We start from the raw sequence: 24900 nt of genomic DNA, 5'->3' as shown, positions 1-24900 counted from the left end.
TCATCCCTCTCCCCCCAAGAGTCCCCCCGGCACCCTCCAGCGGGCAAAGGACAGGACAGGAACAGCTTCCCCCACCCCCACTCTCCACCCCCATCCCAATCTCATGGGCTTTTCACAACACTCAGGCAGGCCGCAGAAGTCAGAGCCTAATACCCCATTACAAATGGCAAGATTGAGTCCCAGAAGGGGGAAGTGGCTTCCAGGGTGGCCTAGAGCCAGGGCAGAGGACACTCCCATGAGCTGGAGCCACAAGAGCAGGATCCTGGGTCCTCTCTCCCAAATGTGTCCCCGGCCCGGAGCTCCCCTCCTGAGTGCTCCCCAGGCTCATCAAACCCGCGTTGTTCAAAACCAAACATCTCATCTTCTGCCCACCCCGGCTCCTTCGCCAGTGCTCGCAGTTACAGGGACTGGCACCCCATTCAAGCAGATGCTCAAGCCCCAATCCTTGGTGTCTCCTAGTGTCTCCCACGCCCATGTCCTAGCATCACCTACTTTTCACCATATCCTGTACATTCTGACTCATGAATAACTATCTCCCCACCTCTCTTTCCCCACATTTGCCTTAGTCCAAGTCAACAGAGTTTCTCTTCTGGTTACATCCGCTGCCTCCAGACTGATCCACCTGCCTCAGGCTCCCCACAGCAAACGCAGTCTCCTCTCTGAGTGCACAGTGATCCTTTGTCAAGCCGTCGGATCCTATCACTCTCCAGTTTGAAACACCGCCCCTCTTACCGGGCCCACAAGGCCCAGCCCAGCCTGACCCCCAAAAAACTTTTCAGCTGCGTCTCCCATTGCCCCCAAATCCCCCATCATGTTCCGGCTGTACTGGATTATACTCTGTTCCCTGAAAGCAATGATTGAAAGCTGAATTTTGCCAGCCAGTTGTTGAACCCAATTAGATTATATTAAAAATTAAATTACAAAAATTTTCCATTAGATAAATTATATTAGTAACAAAGGTAATAAATATTCACAACTCATTACTCCCTAATTAGTTTACTAGATTATCCTATTATTTATTCTCTTAAAGTTTTCTGAGTCTGTTGTACAATCTAGTGGAAAACGTATAGAACAGTGTGCTACTTACTGCACAGTGACGTTACATTGGTAGCATGAAATTCAGCCACAGTGGGAGTAGTTACAACACAAGTCAACAAACGCTATAAATCAGGGATTGATTTCTTGTTTTGTTGATCGTCTGCCCAGGGATCAGCAAATTACAGGCCAAATCTGGCCCACCACCTGTTTTTGTAAATAAAGTTTTATTGCAACTCAGCCACGCTCATTCATTTACTTATTGTTCCGTGGCTGATTTTGCACTACAATAGCAGGGTTGAGTAATTGCAATAAAGACTGAATGGCCCCCAAAGCCCAAAACATTTACTACTTGGCCTATGGAAAAAGTTTGTTACTCACTAATGAAAACAAAAATATCAACCAACATTCTCATCAGAACTATGTATGGAGAGATGGGCGTTGAACATTTACCAGCACACCACTGCCTGAAGGTGCCAGGGCCATTCGTGCCTCCATTCTTTGCCCATGATGCTCCCTTTGCCCATAATGCTTTCTCTTTTCTGATCCACTTGGAGAGTTCCTACCCACTCTTCAAAACCCAATTCAAAAGTCCCTTTTCCCCTGCTGCCTGTATCAGTTCGCCACGTGCTGTGTAAGAAACCACCCCAAAACATAATGGCTTTTAAAGACTTATTTCTCATTAGCTTATGGGTCATCTGGGTGGTTCTGCTGATCTGGGCTGGGCTTGATTGATCTCAGTTGAGCTCGCTCATAGTGCATGATCAACTGGAAGGGCAGCTGGGGGCTGCTAGCCTAAGAGGACCTCAGCCAGGATGACTCAGCTGTGCTCCATATGGTCTCCCTTATCTTTAGGAGATGAGTCTGGGTCTGTTCTCATTGCCCAAGTGTGGGTCCAAGAGTGAGAGAGGAAATGAGCAAGCTCTCTTGAGACTTTCAAGAGCTACTCCATCACTTCTGCCACATTTAATTGGCCAAAGCAAGTCACAAGGCCAGTCCAGATTCAAGGGGTGGGAAGATAGACACTGCAAAGTCACATTTCCAGGGGCATTATGGATAGAAAGTGGGGAGAACTGGGGCTATTTTTATATTCAATCTATCACACTACCTTCCGCTCTTCCTCAAGCAACAGAGCTGCTCCTGATTCTGTATTTACACAACACTGCTAAGAAGAAAAACAAAACAAAACCTGTCATAAGCACTTTGTTAAGATAAGGAACCTACCAGAGACATTGATTTATTTACCTTTGTGCACAGAGGGGCATGAGACATGGACGGAGCCCTACTTCTCTTCTCACAAAGAAAACTGGCAGTCTGTGTATCCTTTAAAGTTGCTGTATCAGCCAGGATCAGATCAGAGAAACAAAATTACTGGGAATGATTATATACGGTCAAGAGGTATTACAGGGATGTGACCCTCCATAATTGTGGGAGCTGATTATATAAGACTGTTGTCTTTTTATCTACTGCTGGAGCCTAAAGACAGCAGGCAGACAGTTGGGTTGAATGTGAGGTGGGGGAAGCAAGAATAAAGTGGCCCCTGTCAAGAAGACCCACAACCCACAGGAGGGACAGAACTCACATCAATCTCTTGCTGCATCTAAGCCTCTAATTTTTTTTTTTTTGAGGAAAATTAGCCCTGAGCTAAAATCTACTGCCAATCCTCTTCTTTTTGCTGAGGAAGACTGGCCCTGAGCTAACATCCATGCCCATCTTCCTCTGCTTTATATGTGGGACGCCTGCCACAGCATGGCCTGACAAGCAATGTGTAGGTCTGCACCCGGGATCTGAACCAGCGAACCCCAGGCCACCGAAGTAGAACGTGTGAACCTAATCGCTGAGCCACCAGGCCAGCCTCTAAGCCTCCAATTTTGATGATGCAGGTGACCTACAAGAGAAGCTGGCACACTATTGGGGAGATAACCTGCACCTGGAACAGGAGTGACAGAAGTTGAAGGAGGATCTGGTGTGAGCTGGAGGAGCTTTGGATCTGGCTGCTGCCCCGTGCCGATGAAGTGAGCTGGCAATTAAGGGTCATTGTTAGTGAACTGCAACTGCTTCGGGTGCCCCTGCACCAACCTTCCTGGTGGAAAAAGGATACGACTCCCATTTCACTTCTACCTTCCAAATCTCGTACAAAATGTCATTCGTGGCCCACACTAAGTCGGAACTATGCAGGGAAGAGGATTCTGGGAAACACAGTTCCAGCTTAATTAAAATGACTCTGTCCAAATCACTACAGCCCTAGAGGTTAATTTGAACGTTAGTACCCAGGGAGACCAATTAGCACCAAAGGCCTTTAGAGATTAAAGGCCACATTCCTGAGGCCTTCAGATTTGTGATGTGGTTATTTCCCCCATCTCAGAATTTATTGTGAGGTTAGCACTCAGTAGCTGGCAGGAGTTCCCATTGGTTCCCTGCCACCATCATGTCGGGTATTTATGGTAAAAAGAGCCGAGTTGGAAACCCCTGGACTTGTCCTCCTTCCCCGGCCGAGTTATAAACCAAAAGTGATACCACAGTCCTGGAGAAATTGCGAGATCAGTGCCATCATTAGGATTTGAGAGGCGTAAGGATAGAGACTCCAGTCATATCCCCTTATAACTCACTTGTTTGCAGGTGGAAAAGGAAACTCAATGATGTGGCAATGCCGATCACAGTTGCAGTACTAGATTTGATATCTTTATTGGAGAAAATCAACATAAACCCCAGCAACTTGTAAGTGGCCACGGAACTGGCCAACGCTTTCTCTTACGCTCCCGTGAGTATGGGAAGTTACACCCATTTGCCTTTACATAGCAAGGATAACAGTATAGCTTTATTGTCTTGTCTCTGGGTTATGCCATTCTCCTGCAAACTCCTAGGTCCAGAGGCACCTTGATAGTCATAACAACACAGAGAACACCAAGCTGACACTCTCAACTGATGCCATTATGCTAACCGTGAGCAGGAAACAGCAAGCACCTTAGGTGTCTTAGGCATATGTGTGCCAGAGAGTTGGAGATGAACCCTATGGAAGATCAAGGGCCCGCCACATCAGGAAAGTTTCTAGAGGTCCAGAGATCTGGGGAATGTCAGGTATCTTCTAACATGAGTGTCAAGTTGCCGCCCCTTACATCCTACACCGTGAAGAAAGAGGAGCAATGTATGGTGTTGTGCCTTTTGCATTTTGGAGCCAACATATATCACATCTGGGCGAGTTGCCTTGACTCATTTACTGGGTAACCTGTAACTCTGACATTGTAGGTGTGGATCTAAAAAAGGCTCTTCAGAAGTCCAGGCTGTGATGGAAGCTGCCCTAGCACTTGAGCGCTATGCCCGGTAGATCCAGGTGCCTGACTTAGGTGTCAGCCGAAGATGCCGTGTGGTGCCTCTGTCAAGCCCCAACAGAAGCATCACAGCTACGACCCTTGGAGTTGAGGCCATGCTATCCTCTGCCAATGACTATTCTACTTTCTGAAAAGCAGCTTCTGGCTTGCTAACTGGACCTTGGTAAAGGCTAGATGCCTGATTTATGGAACGTTGCGATTAGCGAACTCAAATGTTCTTCATAAACTGGGTGTTATCTGATCCACAGAATCACGAAATTGGATTTGCACAGTTGCATCCCACTCAAAATTAAAGTGATATACATGATACTGGGCTCAAGCAGGTCCAGAAGGCACCAATAAACTGTGCGAGCAAGTGGTTCAGACTCCCACGGTATCCGTTCCTCCGGCTTCACCTCATTTCCCTCAGTTTACACTCAGTGACTTCAAGGGAGGAGGAAGGAGTCCAGGCCTGGTTTATGGAAGGCTTTGCACAGCAAGCGAGCGATGGCCGGAAGTGCACAGCTGCTGCACTGCAGCCCCGTTCAGAGGGGGCCCTGAAAGATGGTGGTGAGGGGAGAGCCTCCCAGTGGGCAACACATGTGTTATCCACTTTGTATGGAAAGAAAGGAGCCTAAGGTAGATTCCACGTGGACACATGAGCAATATCTAATGGGCCGGCAGAGACTTGGAAAGCACGCCAGTGGGAACTTGACATGACGGTCTAGGAGAGAGGTCTGTGGATGGCTTCCCGAAATGCTCACGGAATTGGAAGACGCTCACGTCCCAGGTAAACGCCCGTCAGAAGGCCATCATTGGAGGCGTCCGCACTATTTAGAGAAGATGACCCATCCTGTAGATTCGGTCAGCCTCTTTCCCAGCCAAACTGGTGCTTTGTCAATGGACCCATGTACAAAGCACGAAGCCACCAGATTTCTGCATGTGATAGGAGATTTCTGTGCTCTTTGTCAAGTTTTCATACAGCTTTTTTTTTATTTTTTTAAATAAAAAATTTTATTGTGGTAAAATACACATAACATAAAATTTACCATTTTAACCATTTTTAGGTATACAATTCAATGGCATTGAGTATACTCACAATGTTGTGTCATCATCCCCACTATCCAGTTCCAGAACATTTTCATCACCCAAACTGAAACTCTGTCCCTTTTAAACCCTAACTGCTCATTATCCCCTGCCCACAGCCCCTAGTAACCACTAGGCAACTTTCTGTCTCTGTGAATTTGCCAATTCTGGGTACCTCATTTAAGTGGAAGGATACAATATTTATTCTTTGGTGTCTGGCTTATTTCACTTAGCATAATGTTTTCAGGGTTCACAGAGTTTTTGTGTTGTAGTACATTGTCAGAATTTCCTTCCGTTTTAAGGCTGAAAATTATTCCATGGTATGGATAGACCATATTTCGTTTATCCATCTATCCATCCATGGACATTTGGGTTGTTCCCATCTTTTGGCTACTGTGAATAATACCGCTATGAACATTGGGGTACAGATATCTGTTCAAGTTCCCACTTTCAATTCCTTTGGTACACACCCAGAAGCGGAATTCCTGAATCATATCACTCAGTTTTTTAAGTACTCTCAAGTCAACTAGTCTTTGTTTAATAAAGTTAACCATTTTGTAGCATCATCTTTTTTTCATCTCTAAGTGTTTTTGACACCAGCACCTCTTGTGAAGAAAGCAGTGTGTGTGACAACACCAAGATTTTGTTTGTTGGTTTTTGGTTGGTTTTATTTTGTTTGCAAGAGCAGTAACGCTTGGGGCTGGCCCTGTGGCCGAGTGGTTAAGTTCACATGCTCCACTGCAGGCGGCCCAGTGTTTCGTTGGTTCGAATCCTGGGCGCGGACATGGCACTGCTCATCAAACCACGCTGAGGCAGCGTCCCACATGCCACGACTAGAAGGACCCACAACAAAGAATATGCAACTATGTACCGGGGGGCTTTGGGGAGAAAAAGGAAAAAAATAATAAAAAAAAACAAAGAGCAGTGACGCTTTCGGTGCCAACTCTTGATGGGAACATCATTGGTTCAAATGCCAAGACAACTCTGCCAAGACAGATCTTTTGATTCCAGATATGAAGAAACACTAAATATGGCTTGGCTCTTTGTTTCTTTGTAAAAGCTGTTTGCAGCTGAAAAAAAAATCTCTTGATTATCAGCATCATTTACAAATCTTATAAGTGCTCTGGCATGGCATTTAGTGGTAAAATCTGTTGACTCATCAGCCTGGATAAAGAATCTATTGTTTTCAGTTTATTACCAAAAAAACCCCAAAAAGTTCTTCAGCATCATGTGACATGTCAACAACACGTCAAGTTTCCACTCTGAGAGTAGAACCTTTCCACTTTTTTGTACAGCATTTTTATTTTCTTTCTTTCTTCTCCCTAAAGCCCCCCAGTACATAGTTGTATATTTTAGTTGCGGGTCCTTCTAGTTGTGCTGTGTGGGATGCTGCCTCAGTGTGGCCTGATGAGCGGTGCTAGGTCCGCGCCCAGGATTCGAACCAGCAAAACCCTGGGCCACCGAAGCAGAGCGTGCGAACTTAACCACTTGGCCATGGGCCGGCCCCTTGGTACAGCATCTTGTGCTAGCATTTCACTCACTATGACTTTATATGCTGGCATCATTAGGTTCTCTTTTCTGGATAATAGATTCTGCTGCCAAATAACTTGCTCTTTGAGCCTTTTTACTGAATATAACCTTTAAAATAAAACCTTAATCTGTTTATTTTGAGATACCAATAGATAAAAATTAGCCCATTTACTTGTCCAATGGCTGATTTGCAGCTAAGTTCTTTTCAATTTTGCTGAAGCCATTGCTACATTTGTAAACTGTCATTCTTAATCACTAACCCTACCAGATTTGTTCCTAGTCTTAAGCTCCTCCTGTTTCGTTTCACACTTCATCATAAAAAATCACCACATTGGACCATTAGACACATTTGTAAGACACAATCGCTGATAAGATACATGATAGAATGGCATAAAAATAACTAAACAAGAAACTTGCAAAAAAAATACAAAATCCTGCTGAAATTCACTTCTAACCTGCACGATTTATGCCTCAGAGCGTATACAGCCACAGCAGCTGCATCAGAGCATGTAAAAATTATTTCTTTACAAGGAAAATTTCCTCTGATTTTCTAACACACCAGAAAGTTTATTTGCTCCCGTCAGTCAGTCGTCAGTGCCGGCTGATGCGGAGGGATGGGGAGGTCGCTCAGGAAGGCAAGGCTGACGTCATCAGTCTTTCCCTCCGCCCTTCCAGGCAATGCAGTGTTCGCAAATGATCAACAGACTTCCTGATGTCACGTTGAAAACTGAGAAAGGACTCACCAGTGAACACTGCGCGCTGCCAGAGGGGGATGAACAACCTCTAAAGCTTTCTGGGCTGCTCGGTTACCGTCTATCACTAAAACCGCTGGCGTCGCACAGCACGTGAAGTCCAAAAGTAATGCTGCTTTTGTTTTCTTTCAATCACAGTACAGGATCCCTGGCCTAGAAACATCTCAAGGCCAATTCTGTGGTTCCACAGAGCGCTTGTTGAAAACTCTGCCCCAGGGTGTCGACCCCGTATGTTCGCTGTAGCCACGCTCTAGCCCATAGCAAGAGGGGAAGCGGGTTCATAGTCCCAGTGTTTTAAGTCCAAGACCCGGAAGTCCTCACGTTGCTTCTGCTCGCACCCTTCGGCCACACCTGGATGCAAGATACACTGGGAAATGTAATCCCTAGCTGGGAGGCCATGTGCCCAGGAAGAAGAGAACGGCTTCAGAGAACAACTAGCAGTCCTACCACACACTCCTCCCTTGTCAGCTGCAGACACTGAGTTCCTCGAGGACAGGGGCTGTGTCTCTGTCAGCACTGGGAACCTGGTGCACAGTGCCACTATAGACTTGGCTGTGACCAAGCACTCGGGACGCAGCCAGAGTCAAAGGAGTGACCTGTAAGCTTCCAGAAGAGGTGCGCTGGGCACGAATGAAGTCCGTGTACAGGAAAAGCTCTGCAGTGAACTTCAGCAGGAAGACAGGACGGCATGGTGGTTAGGGGGACAGACTTTGGAGTTAGTGCTGATTTTTAAGTTTTTGTTCATTGAGCAGCTCATTTATTCTCTCTGAGCCACAGCACCTTCCTCTGTAAAATGCGGGTGATAATATCCACCACGTGGGGTTATTGTGAGGATTAAATAGGTCCTCAATCAATAATAGCTGTTAGTTTTTAGTAATAACCCAAGAGGGGGGTTTCTATCCCTGTCAATGATCAAGCAGAGAATAATAATATTATTGGTAATAATACCAATTAGCGTTTATTGTGCTGTTAGTATCAGTTTTACAGATCTTCAGTTTTTCTTTTTTTAAAGATTGCCACCTAACCTAACATCTGTTGCCAATCTTCTCTTTTTTTTCTTTCCTTTTTTTCCTTCTTCTTCTCCCCAAAGCCCCAGCCCCGACCCCAGTACATGGTTGTACATCCTAGTTGTGAGTGTCTCTGGTAGCGGGACGCTATCTCAGCATGGCCTGATGAGCAGTGCCATGTTCGCACCCAGGATCTAAACCCACGAAACCCCGGGCGACTGAAGATCTTCACTTTTTTGATCCTATGAGGTAGGTGTTATTATCTCCATTTTATAGAGGAGGAAAGTGAGGCATAGGAAGATTAAGCCACTAGCCCAAGGCCACACACCTACTTACAGTAGAGAGTCAGGCAGCACCCCAGAGCCAACTGGTGTCTGAGGAGGATGGGAGACTGGGCCACTTGGCGCCTTAAAGTTCTTTCCAACAAGAGGGCTAAGGCAGCTGCTGGGGCCTATGGTGTCACCCTGGACTTCTACATCCAGCTTTGCCATTGACCTGCTGGGTTGCCTTGGGCCCGTCAAGAAAATTTCCTAACCTCAGTTTCCTTATTTTTTCAATGAAGACGTTAGACACAGTATCCTTGATTCCGCACTGTAACCCAGGAAGAGGCATTTGGGAATTAGGCCTGGGAAGGGGCCTGCTGGTGACATCATAGAGGGGAGAATTCCGTAAGAAGAGTCGGGCTTTCCTAGAAGCCCCAGGGCCACGGCCTAGGTGAGCAGGGCAATCTAGGAAGCGGCCTGCTGGGCCCACGTCTTGAGCTCTCCTCGTTCCAGGGTTCCTAGCATAGTCATAGATCAACCCTCGATGGCTGGAAAGGCTCACAATGAGGCAGACATCAGTGACTTGGATATGCTTTCTCGCCCCAGCTCATCAACCCCACACCACAGGCCAGGCCATAGTGGAGGCCACAACCTTCATGAATCCCATCCCCACAGTGTGTCCCATCACCATGGTGAGTCCCACCTTCATGACATATCCCATCATCCTGGTGGATCTCACCACCTTGGTGACTCCCCAGACTTCAAAGACAATGCCTTCTCCCGCCATTCCCACCACTCTCCCCACCCTCCCCACTCTCCTCACACCCCCCACCATGGAGAGGCCCACCATCATGGTAGAGCCCACTACCCCACAACCCTTGTCCTAGAGCCTTCCCATGGTGCTCATGGTGCTCATTCTTATGGTGAGGACCACTTTGATGATGAGCATCACCATGGTAGCAGGAGAGTCCAGCATGGTGAGTCCTACCACCATGGGGGACCCCACCGGGGTGAGTCCTACCACCGTAGGGGACCCCACCGGGGTGAGTCCTACCACCGTAGGGGACCCCACCGGGGTGAGTCCTACCACCGTAGGGGACCCCACCGTGGTGAGTCCTACCACCGTGGGAGATCCCACCGTGGTGAGCCCCACCACCGTGGGGGGCCGCACCACCATGGTGAGCCCCACCTCCGTTGGGGGCCCCACCACTATGGTGGGTCCCATCTCCATGCGAACCCCCTCCACCATGGTGAATCCTACCACCGTGGAGGCCCCCATCACCATAGTGAGGCCTATCACCATGGTGGGCCCCATCATGATGTTGCTCACCACCACGGCGGGCACTCTCCTCATGAAGCCCACCACCACAGAAGGCCTCTTCATCATGGAGAGGCCTATTCCCACCATTCCTACGTGGAGCCCTACCATGATGACATACCTGGCTACATTAGTGAGCACCACCGTGGCCACCACGATGAGCACCACCACAAGGAGCACCACCACGGTGAGCACCACCACGGTGAGCACCACCACGGCCACCATGGCGAGCACCAGCACAGGGAGCATCACCACGGTGCACATCCACATGATTATCTCCAAGGCGATCACCACTATGGGGTGCACCATCATGGTGGCTCTGAAGTCTTTGGCCCACACAAGTCCTACAGCATGGCCAGAGCCTCCCTCGACTCCACCCATTCTTATGTATCAGCCCGCCAACCGAGCATAGGACACATACAGAACTTGATGCGTTCCCGCAGTATGATTCATATACCGGGCGCACAGGTCTCCAGCAAAGTCCATCCTCAGGATTCTTCCTCTAAATCCTCGGAAAGCTGGGCCGAAGAAGATGAGCAATTTCAGAAGCGCAAAGGTGAGTCTTTGCTCACCGTCCTCCCCCTCCCCCCGCAAATCCCACTGCCTGGCCCAGATTCCAGACCTAACCGGGCCCTGCACTGAACATCCACAGGTCACATGGCTTAACTCTCCTCTGCGTGTCTATTCCAATGGCTACTCGCTCCCCTGACTGCTCATCATCCAAACTTTTCTTCCTTGAGCTGTGCACCTCTTCGGGGGTTGGTTTGTTCATTTGGTCATTGCTTCACGGCTTCACACATTCACTTCTCGAACATTTCCTCTTGTCTAATACGGGGCCTGGCCTGCCTGGGCCCTGGAAGCACAGGAAACGCAAACCCTGTCCTCAGGGAGTTCCAAGGCTGGGGGTGGACACTTAAGCCACCAATTCCAGACCCCCCAACGGTGGGGGCCTATCCTCCCTATCAGAACAGTTACCACTGTGGATTCTATTTGTCCACATTTCCCCCACTAAACTGTAAGCCTCTTGAGGACAGAGACCGGGAATGAGTGCCTGAACGAGGGTCTTGTGTGAGGGCAGGGAGGGACCTCGGCTGTTAACACCCAATCCCCCAAACTTAGTCCCTAGTGGTCCACTAAACATGGCAACAGTTTCACGAACATCAGAGAGGGATAGGTGTCTAACTGGATGGGGTAGGGAAGGGTAGCCAAGAGGAGGAGACGTTTCAGCACAATCCTAAAGGGAGAGGGAGAGTTCACCATGCGGGTGCAGTGGAGAGGAGGGGCGGGTTTTCCGAGTGTAAGTTGACATGTGTGTAAAGAGAGGCATGGAGGTGTAGGAGCCTGAGCCCTCGTGATGTGCTCAAGAAGCCCCTAAACCCCAAACAGGTTGGCACCTGCCATGGAAGGGGTCAGGCCTGTGGCCCCAATACCAGCACAGGACTAGCATAGCGGCACCTTAGGGAGTGAATGGCAAGCAAGCAGACAGTCGTGAAGATGAACCCTGACCCAGCCTGGGAGGGTGCCAGGATCCCCATGCCCACTTCCCACACAGACTTGACCTTCTGGCTCCCTTACAGCTGGCCGTACCCAGCGGCCCCACAAGAAGCTGCACACCTTGTACCTCTGCTATTGGTTGTGGGAAAAATTAAGCTACTTCATTCAGGACCTCAGGAGAATGCTCAGGAATCTGATTGAGTCCCTGGCCTTCGAAGCCTTCATCTTCCTCGTTGTCTGCCTCAACACCATCATGCTGGTGGTCCAGACCTTCGCTGAAGTTGAGATCCGGGGTGGTAAGAACCAGGGAGCCCTGTTCACGTGGAGAAGGCCGTTGATGTTGTTCCAGCCCTCCTGTGGGCCTTAACCAGTGCTAGGAGATTTATATAACTTATTTGATCCTCACCTTTGGGAAGTAGACGAAATCACCAAGCATTGGAGATGAGGTTCAGAGAGATCGCTGAGGTCAACCAGCCAGCCGGAGACAGAAAGGCCCCCTAAACTGAAGGATGTGCTTGTCATTTGGGGCTACAGCCACCAGATGGCGCATCTGTTCTAAATATGCGGCCCTGCGCCGGGAGCGTGCCCTGAACCCAGGTTTACTAGGAGGGCCTGGAGACCGGGAGGAGGCTGCCCTGGGGTGAGAGCGGAAAACCTGGAAAGGCAGCCAGCAACACCTCGGGGAGCAGGATGCAGGAAAGGACCTGCCACAGAGCACGTAAACTAAGGAGAGAGGAAGAACGGCTGATGTTTCTTTCGTGCTCGCGGTTTTAGGCTCCCTTCTAAGCACTTTACTGTGTTAAATGCATTTAATGCTTATGAACTCTCTATCAGGTAGGCTGCATTGTCGCTGTTTTACAGGCAAGAAAACTGAGGCACAGAGCAGTTAGGACACACAGCCATTAGAGCAGAGCCAGGTTCTCCCTAAATGGCTGTGTGTGAGGTTCTAGTGGAGAGGAGGAGAGAGGGGCCAAGGTTGCTGGGGATGGTCCTGAGCAAGCCCCTGGTGTCCCCGCAGAGTGGTACTTCATGGCCTTGGACTCCATTTTCCTCTGCATCTACGTGGTGGAAGCTCTGCTCAAGATCATGGCTCTGGGCGTCAATTATTTTTATAACTCCTGGAACAATCTGGGTGGGTGACGATGTGGCCTCTGTGTGTGTGTGTGTGTGTGTCTAGTGGGAGCCACTGCATTGCCTAGGGGAAGCTGAAGACAAAAGGGGACAGGGACAGAAGGTGTTGGCGCTGGGAGGACTGTGGGTCTGGGCCAGCAGCCTGGCAGGAACCTGTCACACCCAGGCCCCCCTGCGCCCCCCAGATTTCTTCATCATGGTCATGGCGGTGCTGGACTTCATGCTCATGCAGCTCAACTACCTCTCCTCACGCACCTTCTACCACCAAAGCTTTCGAATCTTCAAGGTCTTCAAGAGCCTGCGGGCCCTGAGGGCCATCCGGGTCCTGCGGAGGCTCAGGTCAGCCGGCCACAGCCGCCTACCCTGATGTGGGGACTCTGAAGGAAGTGGGGACACAGGCCTGCACTCCCAGGGGATCTGCTTTGCCCTGCTCAAGGGATGGGACTGATCAGCCCACTGGTCAGTCTCCTGCCATCGCTAGGATCAACCTCTTCGTTTTCCAGAGAGGGGTTGGGACTCCTCCCAGGTCACTAGCAAATCAGGGACTTCCTGCCCTCAGTGTCAGCTCTGGCTTCTGGGCACAGAGCACCCCCCCTGCTGATCCAGTCTCCCTGCCCATCTCTGTCCACAGCTTCCTGACCAGCCTCCAGGAAGTGACCGGGACCCTGGCCCGGTCCCTGCCGTCCATCACTGCCATCCTCATCCTCATGTTTACCTGCCTCTGTATCCTGTGCTGTGGGGGCTGGCGTGGGAGCCTGCGGGGCTGCCGTAGAAAGGGTTGGGGGGAAGCAACCGGGAGCGGGGGTGGGGGGCTAGGCCCCTGTGAGCCTGGCTTGGCCCTGAACGGCCAGTCCTCTTCTCTGTGGTGCTGCGAGCCTTGTTCCGCCAGTCTGACCCCAAGCGCTTCCAGAACATCTTCACGACCATATTCACCCTCTTTACCCTGCTCACCCTGGACGACTGGTCCCTCATCTACCTGGATAGCCGGGCCCAGGGTGCGGCAGGCCCCAGGCCGGGTGGAGGGCAGGGGGCTGGCTGGGCAGGCAGACCCTGAGGGCTCAGCTCCCCCATCTGCAAAGTGGGGCTTCTGATGCTTGCTGCCCGGGTGAGGGCCGGCAAGGAACTCACAGTTCGAACAACCCCCTCTGTCCAGGCGCCTGGCACATCATCCCCATCCTCATGATTTACATCATCATCCAATACTTCATCTTCCTCAAGTGAGAACCCCGCCCCTGCTCTGCTTTGCCCCACCACCTAAACCCAGGGCGCCCCCTCCCCAGCCCTCTCCCCTTGGTCATGCCACGATGAGGCCAGAGGAGGGTGCAGGGCCTCTCCTACAGCCTCCTCATTGAGAGTACCCTACTGTCCCCCCCAAAGCCTGGTGATTGCTGTCCTGGTGGACAACTTCCAGATGGCACTGCTCAGAGGCCTGGAGAAAGTGAAGCAGGAGGTACTGAGTGGGGCAGGGCAGGTGGACCAATCCGAGAGACACGAGGAGGGAGGCACGGAGGTTGGAGGGGAGGGAGGAGGATGCTCCAGGGATGGGCAGGCCTGGGACTCTGGCAGGACCGAGGCCTCTTCTTCCCAGAGGGCCGCCTGGATCCATGAGAAGCTGCTGGATGACTCACTGACAGAGCTCCGCAAAGCAGGTACCGCCCGCCCTCCTGCCACAATCAGACACGCAATTCCAGGCTCGGGTTTAGAGTCTTAGAGCCAGAAACTCAAGAGAACTTTCAGAGTTTAGAACTTTGGTCCACAGAACTCTGAGACAATCCTCCAAAGACCACTTAAACTGATCGTCAGTTCTTGAAAGACCCATTTGCAAAATGACTAATTAGCCCAATTAGGATTCACCGAACACCTGTTTCTATTAATAACTCATAAAGTTTATAGCCGTTGGTCTGACATGGGATGGTTTCAACTGCCTTTTTTTGAGGGCTTTGTCAAGGTGTTATACATGCTTGTCTGGAGTCGCTCAAAGTGGCTTGAGAGGCTACAACAATGAGTTTCCCATCCCTGTTCATTTTTACACACCTGACTTTCCGGGTGAATTGATTTTGAGCCAGTTGCTTGCTTCCTGCTTAAAGATCTTCAGAACTTTAGAATCCAGAATTCCACTCTTAGGATCATCAACACCAGAGAACTAAGGATCATCAGGGTCACCTGGTCCCTCACGTGCCCTCTCCACTGGGGACAGATACTCAGTGCAAAAAAGCTTAAGCAAAAAGCAGACTTAATTGGCTCAAATTACGTAGCAAATTGAGGGCGTGTGGGCTTTCAGGAAAGGCTTGATCCAGGACTCAATGATGGATGGCATTTGGTCTCCTTCCCTCTGTCTGCTCTGTAGCCCTCTGCGTGGTTTTGTGCTTAGGGTGGCTCTTCCCTTGGGGTGGGGAAATGGCCACCTGCAACTCTAGTCCCAGATCCTCCCAGTTTAGCCATCCCTAGCACTCCAGTAGAGAGATCCTCTTCTTCAGCAGTTCCAACAAAGTCCCAGAAATGAGTATCCTTTACTCCCATTGATCACCTGCCTATTTCTGAACCAATCACTGTAGCCAAAAGTACAGGCTGTTTGGATCGGCCTTGGAGTCACAGGTCCTTGGAGCTGGGAAGTGGAGTTAACCCCAGTTAGACAACATGGACCAAAAAGGGAGGGGGGTAGTTCCTCAGGAACACTGGGAGACTTTTACCAGAAGAAGAGGGAATGGATTGTGGACAAACAACAAACAAACAAAACTGCTACATGCTCCATGCCCGGAGAAGCAATCTCTTTGGGGGCATCCTGGACAAAAACTCCTTTTGAATTTCAAACCCAGTTTGAATATCTCCATGCCATACGAGGTTTCCTCCATCCACTCCCAATCCAGGCGTCTTCCTGACCTCCCCCTTCTTTACATGCAGAGCCTGTAGAGGAGATGAGTGAACACACCAAACAGAAGCAGCTCATGGAGAAGAAATTTGGGACCATGACTGAGAAGTAAGGAGATGCGAAGGGAGGGGAGGCCTCTGGTCTAAGGGGAGAGGTCTGCGGGCCTGACCCATGGGCCAGTAGGGAAAGGGACATTGCCCAACACTCCAGAAGGGGGCGCAGAGTGCCAAGGCTCATGTAGAGCTGTGGGTGGGTCATGAAGACCACGAGAGGCTTCTACTCATCCAGTGTTATCTTGTGCTACCAAGAGAATCCCACCAACAGCACCTAAAGGGCCGTGAGAGCCCCTCTGAGGCCAAGGGCTAAGGGCAGGGGCAGCCGACGGGACCTGGAAGAGCAGTGATTCTGCTCATGTTTTTACTCAAGAAGCATCCCTGACGCCTGCTCTGGGCCGGGCCCTCTGAGGACTTCAGGGACTCCAGGAGGACACAGACTAGCCCCTGCCAGGAGGGCCCCACATTTAAAGCCCTGTGCTGGCCAGGGAGCGTGGGTGGACTTCAGCTAGGTGGAGGGATGAGGAGGGTGGTCAGGGAGAAGCTTGGGTAAAGGCCTGGAAGGCAGATGGGCAACACTCCATTCCTGTTGACTTGAGTGGCCAAGGGGATGCCCGGGGACTCGTGGGGACTTGTGGCTATCCTCACTACTGGGGGACCTGGGCTCCTGCTGCCTGGCTTTCAGGCCTGGAGCCCCAGAGAGCCTTCTCTCTGAAAGCTGGGCCCCACCCCACCACGTCCTGACTAGCTCCAAACCAGTGAACAGGGCTGCCTGACTGCCACCATCCTCGGGCTCTCCGCACCCATGATGGAGCCCAAGCCCCAGAGGCCCTCCGTGATCACGTGGCAGCCACCACCTCGTGCATCCTTGCCCTACCCACACAGTTTCCCAAGTGTAGCACATACCTCTCCACCCCCGGGCCTTTGCCCACACTGTTCTCTCTGCCTGGAATATTCTCTGGCTGCCAATGCCAGGCTCAAGTGACCTAGAGTTGGGAGAGCTGAGTTCTAATCCTGCTTGCTTCACCTCCTGGCCACTCTCCCGTCCACCTCCACGTGCTTGCTTGTTGGCCACTGGCCTAGTCTAGGCCCTTGCTGCCTCTGTGATACTTTCCTTGGGGTTTCTTGGCCTCCAAACTCTTCCCCACTGGTCCACCTCCACCAAGAGTGGTTTCTGGTTTTTTGAGGTGGTGGTCGTGGTTGTTTTTTATCACAAGTGTTAACACACTTGGCTTGCTGTCCTGACTCTGCCACAGAGTTTCTCTGTTTCTTGTTCATTTCCATGTCCTCAGAGCACCTCGTAGTCTTAATTGATTTCAGTGTTATTTGATGGATGGATTGAGAAGACAGGCGGGCAGTGAAGGAGTTAATGAATGGGTAGTCACTGGGTGTGGCTGGGGATGTGGGTGGATGACCGACTGCACAGCATGGTGAAGGGGTGGGGAGTCCAGGGAAGAGCAGGCCGATGGAGGGATAGGTGAGCGAGTGAAAGGCTGGGGTGGTTGGACGGGTGAGTGAATGACGAGGTAGATGGGTGGATGGATGGGTGAGTGGTTGAGCGGCTGCACAGAGAGGTATGGCGTAATCGGAGGGGCAAGCAGATGGGTGGATGGATGGAAGGATGGATGGTTGGGAGGGTAAACAATGAATTGTCAGAATTCTCTGTGGTACAGGCAGACACGGTAGCTTTTTAATATGTGGAAAAGGACACATGCCACAAAAGGCCACACTCAGAAAAGTGACGCCATGGCTGGGAATGGAGGTGTAGGGTGATGAAAATGTGTGGGTGAGGTGAGCAAGAAAGAAGAGCCATCGCGGGGCTCTGGGGGCCCAGCAGGCCCCGCCAGGCAGGTCGGCCCAGCCCCACCTCTGCTCCCCTCCCTCTCCCAGGCAGCAAGAGGTCCTCTTCCACTTTCTGCAGCTGGTGGCCGGGGTGGAACATTATCAGCAGAAATTCCGCTCCCAGGCATCCGTCATTGACGAGATTGTCGACACTACTTTTGAGGTGAAGCGGCCAGGACAGAGGGGAGGGGCCAGAGGGGGGAGGACACTGGAAGGCCAGCTTTGGGGGGCTCGTACCCAGAACTGGCCCTGAGTAACAGTCACACGGGCATCCGGGAAGGCAGAGGCTGGCACTGTTTCAGTCACCCCCCCATCCCACCTCTGCAGGCCGGAGAAGAGGACTTCCGGAAGTGACCCCTGGGGAGGGACACCGGATGCAGACTTCAACCTCTGGCAAGTTTCCCACCAGAGTAGGTCAGGACAAGTGCCCAAATCTTCTGGAATGGTCATCGGGACTGCAGGGCTGGGCCCCAACAGTTTTAAAACCCCAGGTGGCTCTGTGTCCTCACTGGCTAGGCCAAGGCACAGGGCAGGGGGACTTGTGTGTATGCACACGTGTGTGTGCACACTCAAGTGTGTGTGCCTGAGTGTTGCATATGAAAGTCGCTGTTCTTGGAGCCCCTCTAGCCCCGCCAGGGCCCGGCCTCCTAGCACTGCATTAGCCACAGCCAGAGGGGTGACGTGGAAAGTGGCCCAGCTCAGTGCTGGAGGGGGCAGCGGACAGGCCCCCTGCTTTGGGGAGGAGGGCATGTCTGGCCCAGAAGTTGAAAGAAAAAGAACAGGCTGGAACAGCCCACTGTTGTCGGGGCCTGGGGGACCAGTAGGCTCTGGAAACCCGGGCTCTGAGCCCAGGAACTTGGCCTACCAGGCCCCTCAGCATCCAGTATAAGGATATCATGAACCCAGAGATCAGAGGTCATTTCCGAATCCTGTCCCGCCAGGAGTCACACTAAAGGGCCTCAGTGGAGGAGGTGAGAGCAGAGGCTGCTCAAGTCCTTCTGGTTTCGGGGTTACGGTGGGGGTGGGGGCGGGGTGGGGACATGGGTCAGGGTGTGTGGAATGGAGGGGGTGCTGTTAGAGGAACTTTGACGAGGCTCACAGTTGTTCCCATCCTTTCATGATTCCCCCTCACCTGGATGCCCAGAGCCCCTGTCCCCACAGCTGGGGGTGGCAACAGGGTACTGACCCAGGTCCCAAGTGCCTGGGCCTGTGCTGGGTGCTGGAGACCTATGACTGAGTCAAGTTCAGCCCAACCCTGGCCATGGGGGCTCCCCATCCAGAGGGGGTCTTCCACCGTCTACAACACGCCCCTCGCCTCCTCACTTCTAGTAGAGTGAAGCCAGCGTGCAGTGCAGGCTGCAGAGAGTTAGGACTGGGACTCGGGAGTTGGGGCTGGGGAGTGACTGGCAGTTTTGCCAGCTGTCCCCTACCCCTAGGCTGGGCCAGACAGTGGTGAAGCCTCCGGGCCCCAGGACGGAAGCAGCACACCCCCCCGCCCGGCCTAGCTGACGGCGCTGGCTGGCCCTGGGCCCAGGGATAGACTGCAGAGGAAATGCCATCTTGGATTGGGGCACAGATTCCGGGGTGGAGAGGCCACCTGGCGGATATCTCCAGGCCTCGCCTTACCCCACCACCTCACACATTCATTCAACAAGCATTTCCTCCCACCTACCCAGTGCCAGCCCCATGCTGGAGGCTCCTGCTCCGTGGCACCCTGGAGCCCTTCCAAACAGCAGCCCCACCGCCCGGCCCTGGGCCGTCTGAGCCGCCAAATCTGACAGGCCTGAGCGGAAGCAGGACTGGAGTTTCCCCTGCATTCCTCACTCCTGTCAGACACAGCCCCTCACTCCTCAGACTTCCACGTGAGTCGAGTCTACTTTCCACGTCTCCACCGCCACCCCAGTGTGGCCTCCGAGGGCGGAGGGCAGGGCCTGGGAGCTGGGGCCCTTCCTCATTAGGTCCCAGCACTGGGCAGGAGACCAGACAGGCACAAGCGGGGTGTCAGGCCTTGCCTGGAGGGGCAGTGGGCAGGGGCGCTCTCCAGAGTCACCGCGGTTCTGCCTGCCTGGGCCTGGTGGTGCCCACACCTTGTGTTCTCAAGGGATCCTGTGACTGCCTGTCCTGTCCCAGGTGTGGGACAGCTCTGGGTGGGGCATGTGGGCCTCTGGGGTTGTGTGTTTGGGGGTCTGTGAATACATCTCCAGGCTGTGCCTCTGGGACAGAGGTGTTGTTTCTGCGTGTTTGTGTCTATGCTTCTGGGTTGCCAGGTTGTGTGTGTCTGTGTTTTTCTAGATATGTCTGTGGTGTCTGGGAGCATCTGAGTGTGCATTGTGGGTTTCTGTATGTGTGTGTCTGGTGTGTTGAGGAGTTCTGGGGGGGTGAGTGTGTACAGCAAAGATGAATTGCAGCCACAAATCCAGGTGTACAAAAAACGTTGCAAAACTGTTTTCTTTAAATGACATTAAATTGCATCTGTCCCCTCATCCCTCCTGTGGACAGTGGATTTGCCGTTGGTCCCCTTGGCGCTCCCTCTCCAGCCCCTTCCAGGGGTCTTGCCCAGGGCAAAGCATTGGGAAGTCCCTCTGGTGTGTGGCCCACAGTGTGTACTTGAGAACCACTGTCCCAGTCCTCATGGTCTCTTGGCTGCAGGTGCTCTGCCATCTCTGGGCCACATGTGGGTATAGGCATCTCCCAGGCTGGGAGCTCAGTGGCCTGGGGCCTGGCTGGCTGAACCCACTTGTACCACTGAGCAGTCGTGGGAGCTGAGAGGGAGCCACGCTCAGGCGCTCCGCAGAGTATCCCCACCGCCTACCCCTTTCCAGTGCTGGGGCAGCCCTGTCCTATAACTTTGTCTCCCACCCCTTAATTCTGAGGATACGTGGAGGCTCTGGAGGTTTGTTCCTCTGTGTTTGTGATGCTGGAGTGTTTAGGGGACTCTGGATTTGGGGGCGGAGCTTTGCACCCTCAGCACTTTCTGGGCTGGGACAGCAGAAACTCAGCTGGGGGTGGGACGGGCGCCCCGGCAGCTGGGGGCAGGAGGAGCTGCCAGCAGTGGGAGTGGAGGACGGGAGAGGAGCAGGAGTGAAGCACTCAGAAGAGACCCATTCAAGAAGTGGTGTTAGCAATTTATTGCCACAGATGTGGCCCAGGGACCTGAAGTGCCCTCCAGCGAGATGCCCGTTTCTGCCTGGTCCCGCCTGCTCCCTCCCACTCCCACGCCGCAGGGGTCTACTGCATGGGCACGCAGTCATGCTTTAGAAGGCTGGAGGTGTTCTGCCAGGGTACCACGAGCACCTCAAAGTCGCAGCGCAGCTTCTGCAGATAGAGCGTGGGGAAAGGAGGAGAGGTGAGCCCAGCTGAGGCCCGACTCCTCCCAACAGTCAGCCCTCTGTCGTAACAGTGCCTGCGACTACGCTCCGGAGCATGAGAGGGGCAGTCACTGGTCCAAGGGACATCGAGTCAGAGGGCCAAGACTAGATCCCAGATCTTTCTAGCCAGCACCCTCACTCCAGGGGGAAGCCCCAGTTTCCTCCTCTCTGCGCCCCACCCTGGCCTGAGTCATCCAGAAGGCAGGGACAGGTTCAGCCAGACATCAGCCTGGCCAGCCAGACCAGTTCAGGCTGGACACCCAGAGGTCTCGGGGGCTGCGCAGGGGTGTGGGGGGGGGGCTGTTACCTCCTGCTGCTCTCCCACAGCCAGAGGGCAGGTGGTGAGGTCTCCAGCCATAGTGTTCTTCCTGCAGGCTGTGCTCGCCATCTCCAGGGTCAGGTAGTACTTGACACCAGCCACCAGCTGAGACGGAGGCAGGGGCATGTCAGGGGTGCCAGCAGACAACCCTTGAGCCGGACCTCCCCTCTCTCCACACCCTCCCATCTCCCATTCCCTTCCCCCTGGACACATTCAACATGCTGGCCTTGGGCTTCAGACTTGGGAAGCTGGGGGTGGGGGGGGGGGCGGGGGGGTGCTGGTGGGGAGCCCTGGGGAGAGAGGCAGAGGCCTGGGAGGTTGAGACCCAAGTGCGCATGTGGTCCTGAAGCCCACTGCCCCATCTCCCTCACCGCCTCTCCCTCCCCACCCCTCCTCTCCCCTCCCCACCCATCAGAGAAGAGACCACTGTGAAGCTAGTGACGTAGCTGTGCACGCTCAGGGTTGGATCCTGTCTATTTGAAATTTAGATCTTTTGTTCATTGTGAATTTTGGCATTAATTCGATTTTTTAAAATATAGTGTATCAACTATTACCCTGATTACTCTCCTGGCGCCCCCTTACTCTACCGCTGGACCGAGCACCTCCCTGGCCTCACCCTGGGGGGCCCTGCGCTCCCCTCTGCTCCCCTCTCGGCCCCTGGCCCCTGGCCCCGCCGCACCTGGCTCTGCGCCTTGAGGATGTTGGTGTCGCGGAAGTAGTAGATGCTGTTGCTGCCCATGTTGAAGGTGGCCACGGCCATCTGCGCCGCCTTCAGCACCTGCGGGTCGCTGGGCGACAGGTCCCGGCGCTCTCCGACCTTGCGCTCCCCGGGCCGGGCCCGGGCGTCGCGGGGCAGGGCCAGGAGGCAGAGTGCAAGCACGGCCAGGCCAAGCGCCAGCGGGAGGCTGGGACGCGCCATGGTCATCGGTGCCAGGCCAGCGGCCCGCGCGCTTTTACGGCCTTCGCGGCCCCGCCCCGTCCCGCTCCGCCCCGCGGGGCGCCCCCGCCGGCGGGGAGGGACCGCGGGGGCCAGGGGCGGTCCTCGGGGGCCGCCTTCCCAGCGCCCTGGGGGGCAGCGAACAGGCCGGAGCACACCTGAGTGCCGCGATGCTGCCCCGCCCTCCGGAACACACCCAGTCCAGTCCCGTGGGGGAAAAGACAGCGACAGTCCCTAGCAACAAGTGCCATTGGGACAGTTCACGGGAGGCCCATCCGCTGTAAAATACTGACAACAGCTATTAGCAAGCCCTTCCTATGACCACCATTTACTAACTGTGTAACCCTGGAGAAGTTACTTAACCTCTGGCTGCCTCAGTTTCCTCCTCTGTAAAATGGGGTGCAGCGAGGATTCCTTAGGTAAAGTGCTCTCATTAGAGGAGCCGGGCGCTCTGTAAACAGCAGGTCAGTGGGAGACATTGCTGTGCTGAGCCCGTGAGGTTTAACCTCACAACCAGCATGAAGCGGCAATCGGTAATGTTTCCACCTCACAGAGGAGGAAACAGGACACAGAGGGGACAACTGATTTGCCTAAAGACACCAGCTAGTAAAGAGTAAATGGGGGCGCTGGCTTTTGAGCTCGGGCAGTCTAATTCAAATCCGTGTTCTCCAACCAGACGGAGCCCAAAAGATGAGCACTGGCCGGAAGGAAGGGCAGGTATCCTACCAGCTCTGCCATTTACTGACTGGGTCCCTCGACCTCCCAGAGCCTCGGCGTCCTCATCTGAAGAAAAGTGCCAACTCTTGTCTTCAAAGGTTATTCTGACATGAATGGGTCACTCATAGGTAAACTGGACGTGTGCTGGAGGTCCCAGCAAAATAGGCCACTATGACTTTTTTGGAATAATCTGATAATTAATATATTAAAAACTGAATCGAAGTAGTCAACATGGGAAAAGTCTGGATTTTGTTGAGATTCTCTATCTGTGTTTTAGAGTTCAGCCTAGTCTGTACTTTTAATCACATGTTGCTGGGGGAGGCGGGGCCTTTTTCCCCTGAGAGAGTAAGATCTTGTCAGTGCTCAGGGCCTCCAAGGATCTTAACTGGGGCCTGAAGAGGTAGTGGTTAACCGTCCCTGACAAACAGTTGGTATTTAATAAGTGGCAGCTATTAGTATGCTGAATGTTATGAGTAAGCATCCGGCATCTCTCCCCCAATTCCCAGCCTCTCAGAATCCCAGGGCCAGGAAAGGCAGTGCTTTCTCCCAGGGAGATGGGAGCGGAGCGTGGCACTGCCCAGTGCAGCTGCTACCCCACCCCCTCAGCCCAGCTGTGAAAAACAATCTTGGAATTCCAAGGAACTGTCACAAGTTTGTCGTGGGCTCAGGTGTCTGCCTTAAAGGGACAGACCCCAGTTTGTGGGAGAGCTGGAGTGAGCTTGGCTTGATGAGGAGGCCAAGGCCAGGCAGGAACCCCACCCGAGAGAACCCGGGAGAGGGAAGAGGAAGAGGACGCCAGCACAGGGAAAAGTGGGAGCAGCAGCCCCAGGGGGCCGGGAACCTCCTGGGCTCTCCCAGGTCTGCTCTCCTGTCACTTGGAGCTCAGCCATCGCCACACTTACCTCCAACAGCTCCCTGGAAAACTCACCAAGGCCCGGTCTCCGACTCCCTGAGGACCACTGGGTCCCCAGCTCCTTGCCCTGCCCTACCTGTCACTCCTTCACACTGCTGCCGACAAGTCTTTTGCGCCCCAACTTCACAATTTCCAAAGACCTTTCACCCACTGGTCTATTCTCACAAGCACCTCGAGGTAGTAAGCAGCATCCTCATTTTGCAGATGAAGAGAGTTAATCAGAGAGGTCAGAACACTTGTCTAAGGTCACACAGCTAGAAGTGGTGTCTTGGTGAGAAAAGAGGGATGGGGAAGGGAAATTAACAATTACTGGGCTCTTGATATGTGCCAGGCCTTGTGCCAGGGACCTGACATACGTTCTCTTGTCCTCATAACAGCTCTGCAGAAGGAATGATTATTACCTCTTTTTACAAGGAGAAAATGAGGGGTGAAAAGGGAAGGGTCAGTGGTGGGTCCCAGGGTGGCACGCCCACTCCAGCATCCTAGTGTGTGAGTCCTGGACTGCTCCACTGGGATATGAGGTCTTGTGTGCAGGGGGAGGCTCCCTAGGGGTGGGGGTGCCCCGGGAGGATTTTCCCAGGGCTGGGTCGCATCTGGAGAAGAGCCTGGACTCCATCCCCTCTGGACCACCCTAGCTTCTAGAAGGAGGCCTGGGCCCGATGGTAAGCTTGGGCTTGACCATCCCCGCGGGCCACAGGGCACAGCCTCCAGTATTGCTGTGGCCCAGACATCCCAACCCAGGCTGCCCACTGCACCCCTCTCTCGCCTCTGGCTGATGGGTCCCGCTGACCAGGCCGAGCCCTTGACATCCCCTTCCCCCTGGGATCAGGCCACCCAGGGCCTTCATGCTGCCCCCAGAGCACTCTTCCTTGAAGCTTTAGCTAGGTTCCTTCCCCCGGGGCTCTGCTCCCTTTCGCTGTGGGACCACCCCCTGGAAAGGAGACCTTGTAGGGAGGAA

General features: G+C 53.2%; 2 protein-coding genes across 15 annotated transcripts; one reads left to right on the top strand and one right to left on the bottom strand.

Moving 5' to 3' along the window:
• The first annotated feature begins 9386 nt into the window (after positions 1 to 9386).
• Positions 9387 to 23269, top strand: CATSPER1 (cation channel sperm associated 1). Of its 14 annotated transcripts, none has more exons than XM_070228913.1 (17): positions 9389 to 9432; positions 9588 to 9673; positions 9869 to 9958; positions 10340 to 10486; positions 10792 to 10855; positions 11877 to 12089; positions 12812 to 12925; positions 13110 to 13263; positions 13556 to 13647; positions 13776 to 13919; positions 14078 to 14141; positions 14302 to 14374; positions 14513 to 14573; positions 15826 to 15901; positions 17737 to 17851; positions 18016 to 18081; positions 22989 to 23261. In XM_070228913.1, the coding sequence occupies exons 2-16, from the start codon at positions 9638 to 9640 to the stop codon at positions 18040 to 18042; spliced, it is 1470 nt and encodes a 489-aa protein (XP_070085014.1). In that variant the 5' UTR covers positions 9389 to 9432; positions 9588 to 9637; the 3' UTR covers positions 18043 to 18081; positions 22989 to 23261. The 14 variants fall into 14 exon arrangements, with proteins under 14 accessions (XP_070085008.1, XP_070085009.1, XP_070085014.1 ...); XM_070228912.1 differs by having other exon boundaries at positions 10768 to 10855; XM_070228914.1 differs by having other exon boundaries at positions 9403 to 9432; positions 9910 to 9958; positions 10353 to 10486.
• Positions 20793 to 22479, bottom strand: CST6 (cystatin E/M). Its single transcript, XM_023654485.2, has 3 exons — positions 22055 to 22479; positions 21364 to 21480; positions 20793 to 21003 (listed from the first exon to the last, which is right to left on the bottom strand). Exons 1-3 carry the CDS (start codon positions 22298 to 22300, stop codon positions 20917 to 20919), a joined length of 450 nt encoding a protein of 149 aa, XP_023510253.1. The 5' UTR covers positions 22301 to 22479; the 3' UTR covers positions 20793 to 20916.
• Positions 23270 to 24900: the final 1631 nt, after the last annotated feature.

This window comes from Equus caballus, chromosome 12 (genome assembly GCF_041296265.1).
Source record: "Equus caballus isolate H_3958 breed thoroughbred chromosome 12, TB-T2T, whole genome shotgun sequence".
Classification (NCBI taxonomy): domain Eukaryota; kingdom Metazoa; phylum Chordata; class Mammalia; order Perissodactyla; family Equidae; genus Equus; species Equus caballus.
The sequence above is the reverse complement of the archived record's forward strand: the minus strand, read 5'-3'. Positions and strand labels throughout refer to the sequence as shown.

Excerpts from the sequence above, each read along its gene's own strand:
- CST6 (XM_023654485.2), bottom strand. The coding sequence starts at position 22,300 with ATGACCATGGCGCGTCCCAGCCTCCCGCTGGCGCTTGGCCTGGCCGTG. Across the intron at positions 21,481-22,054 it reads TCCTCAAGGCGCAGAGCCAG|CTGGTGGCTGGTGTCAAGTA; the intron begins GTGCGGCGGGGC and ends CCTCCGTCTCAG. Across the intron at positions 21,004-21,363 it reads CTGTGGGAGAGCAGCAGGAG|AAGCTGCGCTGCGACTTTGA; the intron begins GTAACAGCCCCC and ends CTCTATCTGCAG.
- CATSPER1 (XM_023654481.2), top strand. The coding sequence starts at position 9,526 with ATGGCTGGAAAGGCTCACAATGAGGCAGACATCAGTGACTTGGATATG. Across the intron at positions 12,926-13,109 it reads TAACTCCTGGAACAATCTGG|ATTTCTTCATCATGGTCATG; the intron begins GTGGGTGACGAT and ends TGCGCCCCCCAG. Across the intron at positions 15,902-17,736 it reads TTTGGGACCATGACTGAGAA|GCAGCAAGAGGTCCTCTTCC; the intron begins GTAAGGAGATGC and ends TCCCTCTCCCAG.